The sequence below is a fragment of the Bison bison genome, unplaced genomic scaffold, assembly GCF_000754665.1.
Source record: "Bison bison bison isolate TAMUID 2011002044 unplaced genomic scaffold, Bison_UMD1.0 scf7180017864135, whole genome shotgun sequence".
Taxonomy (NCBI): Eukaryota; Metazoa; Chordata; class Mammalia; order Artiodactyla; family Bovidae; genus Bison; species Bison bison.
This window is the reverse complement of record NW_011494707.1, coordinates 4,899,415-4,910,196: the sequence shown is the minus strand read 5'-3', so window position 1 is coordinate 4,910,196 and position 10,782 is coordinate 4,899,415. Positions and strand designations below refer to the sequence as shown.

Here is a 10,782-nt window from a genome sequence, read left to right as displayed (position 1 = left end):
CTTCGCATGAGGTGACCAAAGTATTGGAGTTTCAGCTTTAGCATCAGTCCTTCCAATGAACACCCAGGACTGATCTCCTTTAGGATGGACTGATTGGATCTCCTTGCAGTCCAAGGGACTCTCAAGAGTCTTCTCCAACACCTCAGTTTAAAAGCATCAATTCTTTGGTGCTCAGCTTTCTTTATAGTCCAACTCTCACATCCATACATGACCACTGGAAAAACCATAGCCTTGACTAGACGGACCTTTGTTGGCAAAGTAATGTCTCTGCTTTTGAATATGCTATCTAGGTTGGTCATAGCTTTCCTTCCAAGGAGTAAGTGTCTTTTAAAATCATGGGTGCAGTCACCATCTGCAGTAATCTTGGAGCCCCAAAAAATAAAGCCTGACACTGTTTCCACTGTTTCCCCATTACTTCATGGCAAATAGGTGTGGAAACAATGGAAACAGTGAGAGATTTTATTCTTTGGGGCTCCAAAATCACTGCAGATGGTGACTGCAGCCATGAAATTAAAAGCACATTTTCTTCTTGGAAGCAAAGCTATGACCTACCTAGACAGCATATTAAAAAGCTGAGACATTACTTTGCCAACAAAGGTCCATCTAGTCAAAGCTATGGTTTACCCAGTAGTCATGTATGGATGTGAGAGTTGGACTATAAAGAAAGCTGAGTGCCAAAGAATTGATGCTTTTTTTAAAATTTTATTTTATTTTTAAACTTTACATAATTGTATTACTTTTGCCAAATATCAAATTGAATCCACCACAGGTTTTGAGAAGACTCTTGAGAGTCCCTTGGACTGCAAGGAGATCCAACCAGTCCATCCTAAAGGAAATCAGTCCTGAATATTCATTGGAAGGACTGATGCTGAAGCTGAAACTCCAATACTTCAGCCACCTGATGTGAAGAACTGAGTCATTAGAAAGGACCCTGATTCTGGGAAAGATTGAAGACAGGAGGAGAAGGGGACGACAGAGGATGAGATGGTTAGATGGCATCACCAACACAATGGACATGAGTTTGGGCAAGCTCCAGGAGCTGGTGATGGACAGGGAAGCCTGGTGTGCTGCCGTCCATGGAGTCACAAAGAGTCGGACACGACTGAGCGACTGAACTGAAGTATAGTATTTAAAGGCTTAATTTCAGTACCTCTGTGACTGTTCTCATAAATCTCTCGCACTTCCTTCCACTCAGAGGGTCACAAACTTAGCTTTAAGAGCCAATTACCTGGATTAAAAGATTAAAATGTTCTTTGTGTTTTCTCTCCTATTTTCTATTATGTTTTGTATTATGCTACATCTCAGACATTACCCTTTACTTAATTTGGTTTGTTCCTATTAGCATTTGAGATAAATGAAAGGAAAATAAATCTAGCAGAAACCACAAATGTGCTGATTTTGTGGCACAGCCCAGCATATTTTCCTTTTTTAAAGAAACAAAATATTATCTATTGTCTAGTGTCAGAATTTAATCAGAAACTTTGGAACCACAATGTATAGTATTTTATTATATTTGTGACTCTACATATGTTGTTACTGTTTCATATAAAAATAATAATAATACTTATTAAGCAAAAATTAAGCCTGACCTTGTTGCCAGTGTTTTAAAATTGCTATTAACAGTTAAAATGGTATGAAATATCATATGTTTTTTTCTAAGGGGAAGAATATACAGATTGAGTTGTGAAATAATTTCTAGAGCCAGGAATTGTAATTTAGGAAGAGTGTTATGGGTGTGTCTTGACTCATTTGTCGTGTTTACGGTTTTCAGGGAGTTGATGCTGATTTCACATCAGAAAAGCATCGAGCAGCTGCAAGAAACCCTTAGACAGAAGCTGCTGAACGATGATAACTGGAGGGAGAAGGTAACGAAAATGTGACTTTCAGCAGTATGTGTCTTATTTGCTTTTTAAAAATTCTGTCCGTTTGCCAGACTACTTCAAATAGGTTTCTTTGTTTCTATGCACACCTTTGGTTCCTTCTGGAGCTTCCTAGATCAAACATGCTTATGACATATGTTTTTTCCAAAATATTAGGCAAATAGGAAATTAAAAGGTAAAAATAGAATTTGAAACCTTAATAGTTTAAGATAGCTTTTCATTCTCATGTAAAAGCATAATTTTTACTTTTGAATATTTACTGTTTTTCCCCATAAAATGACAGAATCTGCATTTGACCATATCCTTAAAAACAGGGGAACATTAATTCATTCTTACAGTTCCTGCCTTTAAGAAGATAATAAAAGAGAATGAAAAATGACTTAAAAATATTCAGTTATGAACTTTTGGCAGTGAAGTAAGTATTTAGCTCACTATTTACAGAGAAAATGTTTGCTTTTATAGTATGAAAAACTTTTTCATTGATTTTTGTCTTCAGAGTTTTCTATATTTTCAAATTTTCAGCAGTGAATATATATTTCTTTCATAACTTTAAAGAATACAAATTATACTTTTAAAATTCTTAGCCTCTGCTTTCTCAGGCCTTGCACAGCTCTAGTCATTAAGGCTAGACATCATCTCCCTGTTATAAACTACAGATATTTTTTGACTGATCCCTCAGCTTTATCATGCATACTGTGCTGAAACCTTTGCAACCAGCTGTGTCTCTTCCCCTACCAGTACCTAATCCTAGCTCTAGCCTTCTGTCTCATTTTTCTGATTATGTCTCACATGTGCATCAGAACTAGAGCTGGCTACTGAAATTCAGATAACTTGACTGAAGTCCTGACAGACTGTTTGGTTATCATTAGATTCTTCTCCTCGGTGACTAGACCTCATAACTTGTAACCCTAAGCAACAAGCAGTGGCCACTTTCAAACTAACATCTCCACCTGGAATCCCCCACTCTGTCATCTACAAATGAAATCCTCTAGGTGTTGTTGCTGGCTCAGGTCAATTCTAAATTTGTCACTTTCGTCTCCAGCCTTCACACAGTTGGTCATATCCAGTCTGGCCCTGTGTATGTCAATCTCCCTTCCCTTGTTGTTTGGGAATGTGTTGTAGCACACTCGGGCTATAACAAAGATGATCACTACAACAGCAGTTCCATATGGGCAACAGTAAAAATGTGAGAATATGGACTATGTATCTCATTCTTATTTTATTTTGTGGCATAGGCTTTTTCTTCTCTTCCTTCTCTAAAGACCACACCCCTTTAATTCTTTAAATATTATTTTTAGCCTCAGTGTACTCAGTTGGCTAATCTATTCCTATTCACTTCCCATATCCTTACCAATCCATGTTTATGTGTGAAAAGATGATCTGCCTACCTTTAATAAAAATCTAAAAAGTTCAAATTAAAGCAATGAGAGATAATTTTTTACGGCTTCTGTATTGTCTTGTGATGAAGGTCATTAGACAGTCTTTCATTCATACTCTTTAAGGGATTGAAAATTACAACACTTTGAAGGGTAGTTTGACTATATGTATGCGTGCATGCTCAGTCACTCAGTTATGTCTGACTCTTTGTGACCCCATGGACTGTAACCCACCAGACTCCTCTGTCCATGAGATTCTCCAGGCAATAATACTGGAGTGGGTTGTCATTTCCTCCGCCAGGGGATCTTCCCGAACCAGGGATCGAACCTGCATCTCCTGCATTGGCAGGCAGATTCTTTACCGTTGAGCTGCCTGGAAAGCCCTGGCTATATGTATAAAGAGATATTATAAACATTTCATCCTTTTCTTTTTGGTCTCATCTTGTGAGTCAGAAATTTCACTGATAGAGACTTCCCCGGTAGTCCAATGACTAAGATTTCACACTCCCAATTCAGGGGCCCAGGTTTGATCCCTGGTTAGGGAACTAGATCCCACATGCTACAACTAAGAGTTTGCATGCCACAACTAAAAGATCCCTCATGCCACAAGTAACACTCCACACAGCTAAGTAAATAAATAGACATTAAAAAAGAAAGAAATTTCACTGATGGAAGTAATGTCTGTAGAGATTCACAGATCTTTCCCTCAAACTCCTTAGTTCCTCTTTGACTGAGAGAGTGAACTTTCCTGCCTTTGCTTATGTATAAGTTCCTCGTCTCCATTATCACACATCACCAGCATCCTTCAGATATTAATCCATTGGAGAAGTCTCAACACTTATCATCCAGTCTAGTACTGTTGCTCAGTGTGCCCTGTGCCTAAAGTGCTAACACAGCACGTAGACCAACTTAGTGTTAGCATCTGACCGTATAAGTGTACAGGGAGGCCTGGCGTGCTGTGATTCATGGGGTCGCAAAGAGTCGAACACGACTGAGCGACTGATCTGATCTGATCTAAGTGTATGCTCTTGCTTTATGCTAAGTTAATTTGTTGATGAAAATAAATCTATATAAGATTCTCTAAGTTCTTATTAAGATCATGGATATCTTTCTAATAAATTAATTACATCATAGATGTATTTGGCTCATATAATTTTCTATAATATAAATGGATATTTCATTTTTTGAGAGGACATGACTTTTTGTTAATAAATTTTATCATTTAGTTTAGCAGTAAATCAAGATCCAGACCAGTAAAGCCAATGAATGATAATTATCCTTGGCTGAGTTAGTTATCGAGACTATGAATAAAAAGTTCCCTGAAAGTCCTCTCATGAGAAAGAAGAATCACTAATATGACATTGTCATCTCTTTCTTGGGTCACTGTGCCTTTGCGTAGGAATGAAATGTTCCCTTTACAAATATATAATACACATATTAGAATAAACTTCATAACTTAAATGCTTTTAACATTCAAAAACAAGTAGATAGCAATTTATGTCTGTGCTTAATTATTTTAGAGTATGTAAAAAGCACATAATAGAATCAATAGTTGCTATGCAACAAGGATGGCACATTTTAAAATAACTGAGTATTTACTAATTGTCATGGATTTTTGTTTATTTCAAGTATTGCTTTGATGTGAAGAAAGCAAATTAATGTGCAGGCTGAACATTTTAAATTGGCTCCAAATGCAGTGTTGGTACTTTTCAGTTAAAATGTTGTAATTAAAAAATGTCCTACAGCCAGACTGCTTACAATAAGTGATGGTCATTTACTGCCTATCACTTTGTAGTGCCCTAAACAAATTCCAATCAAATATTTTTTTGGATTATTACTAAAACATCACATTATGGGGCATTTTAAATTATACTAATCATCTCATTTTAAACAGTACATACAGCTTGTAGAAACCAATAATTAAAACAAAGAAAACCTTACTTCCTCACTAAATGAATGGGAGAACAAGTTTACTTCCAGAAATAATCAATTCCAACTTTAAAGGGGGAGGCAAAGAAAATCTCAAATTCTTCTTTAAAATAGAAGAGACAAATGACCTAGTAATTCCTAATGTATTTCAGTGTACTGTTAATCAAATTTATAAGAAACAAGTTATAAAATAAAATTTTATAGGAATAAAGTTGTCCTTTTTAAAATATCAATTTTCCTTTATGTATAATAAATGTATGGCTAAAATGAATATTGAGGGTACGCTTTAATTTTTTAAATTGTGTGACGTATTAATAATTTCCAAAATTGAATTAATAAAATCATAAGATTTTAGATCAGAATAGCCTGCAAAGATCATCTGATTTAAACCCTTAATCTAGATAATAAATATAGTCTCCATTATTAACATGTTTACTATATGTCAAGCCTTGTGCTGAATGCTTTTCATCAATGTAATCTTAATCACTCTAACATTATTATTCCCATTTGCACATAGAAAAAAATAAGACTCGGAGAAGTTAGATAATTTGCCAAGTTTATATAGCCAGGAACTGAGAAGTGATACAACCCCTCCACCTTCAAAAACTGAGAGCTAAACACAAAGTCCAACATGTCTGTATTTGACTTAGGTGGACTAATAGGAACCAGATTTACCCTCCTTTCTGAAACAACTAAAACACTGGAGAAAAGATAGAAAACAATGGTTTCAAGACTCTGGACATTAGGCAGTGAAGGACAGTGATTCCTAGAAATAAGAGACAGACAAGGTAACCCTTATCACTACTCTGACTTAGTACCTTGAAATAGATTTAAGGCTATGGTAAAGGGAGTGGGAATCCAGGTAGAGTTTGGCAGATTCTGAGTTGAGGAGACTTTGCTAAGAGTCCAGGGAGATCTGTGTGGCTAGAATTCACAGTTGAGTATTCTCAGAAGAGAGCTGCCCAGAGAAAGAATGTTGGATATCTGCAAAGAATCCCCATTAAGTATACGTGACCCGTGCATATATATGGGGAAACTACCTAGAGCCAGGGAGATGGATCTGAAAGGATTAGAGATAAGAGTACCAAATACTTACATGAGGTCAATAATAATGTCTGTTCTCACCAGCCAGACTGGAAAGGCAACAATTCACAGGGGACTGGGTAAAGTTCTCAGAAGGGTCTTGCATGAATTGTAGGGAATAATTAGCCCTGGACTAAATGCTGAGCTGGTCCTGCCTAACAAATTTTAAAAGGAAGACCTTAAAAAATATCAGGCTGATTCCAAGAAACTTAACTGCTCCCAGAAAAGAATTCAAGATTATTTATAAGAATACAAAAATATCCAGCAAAATTCACAATGCAGCCAATGAAAAAATTGCCATGCATGGGAATAGGAAAATAGAACTCATAGTGAAAAGAAAAATCAACAAATAAAAATTGACTCAGAAAGACACAGATGTTAGAATTATCAGACAAGGACATTAAAACAGGTATAACAACTGTATTCTTTATGTCCAAAAACTAGAGGAAAAATTGACCATGCTAAAAAGAGGTGTAGAAGATATAAAAAAGATCTAAACTGAATTTATAGAGATGAAAATTACAATATCTGAAATGAAAAATACACTGGATGGGATTAATGGAAAATTAAACATTCCAGAAGAAAAGTTTAATGAACCTGAAGACACAGCAATAGAAGCTATACAATGAGATAAAAGAGACTCAGAACAAACAAACAAAGAGCACCAGTGAGCTGTGAAACAAATTCAAGTGGCCTAATATATGTATAATTGGACTCCCCATAGGACAGGAAAGAGAGGACAGAAGAAATATTTGAAGCAATAGTGGCTAAAAACTTAAAGTTTAATGAGAACTATAAACCCACAGATTCAAGGAGCTCAATAAAGCTCAAGCACACCAAGAGACATTATAATCCAGTTGCTCAAAAATGTCAATTAAAAAATCTTAAAAGCAACTAGAAAATAAAAGACATATATAGAGGAACAAAGATAAGGATGAGAGCAGATTTTCTAAAAATCATAAACAATGTAAGCAAGAAGATAGTGGGGCTGAAAGTACTGAAAGAAGGGTTGGGCAGGGGTGAGGGGGTGGCAGTGGGAGCTGCTAACTTAGAAATTCTATACAAAGTGAAAACATTTTTCAAAACATGAGGGTAAAAGAAAGGTCTTTCAGAATGAAAAAGCTGAAAAAAATGTATCACCAGTACACCCACACTATAAGAAATGTTAAAAGTCCTTTATTCAGAAGGAAAATTATACCAGATGGAAATAGGGATCTATACAAAAGAATGCAGAACACCAGAAATGGTAGCAATGTGAATAAGTATGATATTTTTATCATTTAAATTTCTTTATAATTGACTGTTTTTTAAAACTAATAATCTATTATGACATCTATAGCATGTAGAAGCAAAATATATGACAATACCACAATAGCTTGGAAGGGAGAGATGAAGTATGCTGTTGTAAGATTCTTTAAGTGAGAATATAATTTATTGGCTGTCTTAACTGTTCAGTGGTGAGCTACCTTTAGGCACAGCTGGATTCAGGGCTCTCAAGCTGGTTTTCTGCCAGATTGGCTTCTTTTTCAGACTCAGGGTTGTCCCTCCTGATGGCAAAAAGGGAGCAGCAATGTTTCCCATCACTTTTCTACATTCTTAGCAAGAGACTGACTGTGGCTGTCAGATTCTAACTGAACCATGCGCTCAGTCTTGGACCAACCATGACAGCTGGCAAGACTGGGTATATTGGTTCACTCAGGCCTGGGTCACGTGCTCATCCTTGGCAAGACAGAATCCCACTCAGTCATATTGACTGATAGTAGGAGAAGAATGAATCACTACAAAAAAGGAAAATATAAACAAATATCCCCTGAAGTTCTCAGGTAAGAGATGGGCCAAGAGATAGGGCAACAGGTGAGCAAACTGACAATGAGCTGGGAAGTACAGTGGATCCTTCTGGGGTATCTTCCTGGCAGATTACCCTTCTCTCTGAGAATTTCTCCACGTGCTGCATGGGTTGAATCAGATTCCTTTCATTTTGCCCCCCTAGGCCCACTCTGCACCCTTGAAACCCTGCTTTCTATCCCCAAAGCCTGCATTGAATGGATGAGAGTAGTAGTTCCTGGACCCTCTAACTCTTGATTGGGATTGGTGAGTAGGGAACAATGGCAGAAGATCTAAGGAAAGGAGGAAGGGATCCTTTCATTCTAGTTATATCCGCTAACCAAACCACCACAGCTCCCCCTTTCCCCCAGCTTTATAGAGATATAACTGACATGTGACACTGTGTAAGTTCATGATGTACAACATGATGATCTCTCTCACACACACACATACATACATATATATATATAGCAAAATAATTACCACAATAAGATTAGTTAACACATTCTTCACACAATTATCTTTGTTGCTTTGGTAGCGAGAATATTTAGATTCTTATACAATATATAAAGTGATATATCACTAGAAGATAGACTGCATAAAGTTAAAAATATATTCTGTAAACTCTAAACCAATTACAAAAATAGAAGAACAAAGAGTTATAGCTAATAAACTAGCAAAGGATTGGAAATTGAATTTTAAAATAATGCAAAAGAAGACAGAAAAAGAGGGGAAAACAATGAGATGGGTCAAATAGAAAGCACATAGCAAGACAGATTTAAAGCTAGTCACATCAATAATCAAATTAAATATAAATGCTCTAAACCAGAGATCAGCAAACTTTTTCTATTAAAGGTCCAATTAGTAAATATTTTTGGTTTCTGGACCATACAGTCTCTGTTGCAACCACTCCACTCTGCCCCTGTAGCTTAAAAGCAGCCAGAGATGATATGCAAATGAATGGGCATGGCTGAAGTTTAGTCTTGGGCCATAGTTTGCCAAGCCCTCATCTAAATATCCCCATTAAAAGACAGATTGTCATGTTGGATAAAAATGCAAGATTCTACTATATGTTGCCTATAAGAAATGTATTTTTATATAAAGAAATATTTTAACAAAAAGGCTAAAAGTAATGGATTGAAAAAGAAGCTAGAGTTGCTACATTATAATCAAAATAGAGTTCAGAGAAAGAAACCAGAGTATTTAGAATATTACCAAAGATAAAGAAAGTCATTTCATAATGATAAAGGGGTTGGTTCACCAAGAGGACATTTAACCCTAAACATTTTTTCACCTAGAAACAGAACTTTAAAAATTAAGCAAAAAGTGATAGAACTGCAAGGAGAAATAGACAAATCTTTAGAGTCAGAGATGTCAATAGCTCTCTCTCAATACCCAGAAAAACCATTAAGGATATATACTATGGAAAATAGTAAAATAGTTTATTCTTAAGAAATATTAACAAATATGACTTGATACATATAGAATTCATTTAACAGCAGAATATTCATTCTCCTCATGTGTGCATGGGACATTTATTAAAGTAGATCATACACTGGGAATAAATGTCTTAACAAATGTAAAAGAATTCACTGGACATGACTTTGAATAAACTCCAAGAGACAATGAAGGACAGGGAAGCCTGGCATGCTACAGTCCAGACATAACTGAACAACTGAACAACAACAACAACAACAACAAAGAATTCAAGCCATACGAAGTATTTTCTCTAACCACAATGGAATTAAATTAGAATTCATTAACAGAAAGTTATCTGGGAAAAAATACCCCAATATTTTGAACTAAATAAATACCAACTCCATTCCCTTAACCACTGTGCCATGTAAATGTGTGGGGAAAAAAGGTGCCTGGGAAAACTCACCACACTGAGCTACGGAGTCCACCAGAGACATCTGAGTGCACAGCCTGCCCCACCTCGTGGCAGCTCTAAGATCTTGGTGAAGATACTAAATTTCTCTGAGCCTATTTCTTACTCTATACTGTGGGAACAATAATTACTATACATTCTTTCAGAATTGTTGTAAGAATTAAATGAGTTAGTAGAGGAAAAGAGCCCTATACCATACAACCTAGCTTGTATGAGGTACTCAGTGAACATTCTCTCCTCTGTCCTCAGTTTTCCTCGGTTCTTGGCAGGACTTCAATACTTAGTCTGATTCCTTAGCATTTGCATTTTTAATTACAAAGTCTAGTGTTTGAATAATCATCTACTTTTATAACATAGTTATTCAGTGGTTAATTTAGAAATAATCTGAAATACTAGTTTTCAATTACAATTTGTTTCTAACTTTTAGAAAAAAGTATAATCATTTTTGGGCTTCCCTGGTGGCTCAGATAGTAAAGAATCTGTCTGCAATGCCAGAAACCTGGGTTCAATCCCTGCGTCAGGAAGACGCCCTGGAGAAGGGAATGGCAACGCACTCCAGTATTCTTGCCTGGAAAATTCCATGGATGGAGGAGCCTGGCGGGCTACAGTCCATGAGGTTGCAAAGAGTCCAACATGACTGAGCAATTTTTACTCATTCATAATCATTTTCAGGATGTATATTAATATTTTGTTTAATGATAAATGTACATCAAATATAAACATGTGGTCTGATTTCTAAATGACATCTGAAATTTCCTTGGTTTTAAAGGGATCATCAAGTAATAAGTGATTATGTTGTAAC

General features: G+C 36.1%; 1 protein-coding gene across 2 annotated transcripts in view; it reads left to right on the top strand.

Moving 5' to 3' along the window:
* The window catches only part of LEKR1 (leucine, glutamate and lysine rich 1), a 209,445-nt gene that overhangs the window by 168,673 nt on the left and 29,990 nt on the right, over positions 1–10,782 (top strand). For both annotated transcript variants that reach the window (XM_010839868.1, XM_010839869.1), the window contains one exon: positions 1,772–1,865. In XM_010839868.1, the coding sequence (XP_010838170.1) occupies positions 1,772–1,865 (94 nt within the window). The remainder of the gene's footprint in view (positions 1–1,771; positions 1,866–10,782) is intronic.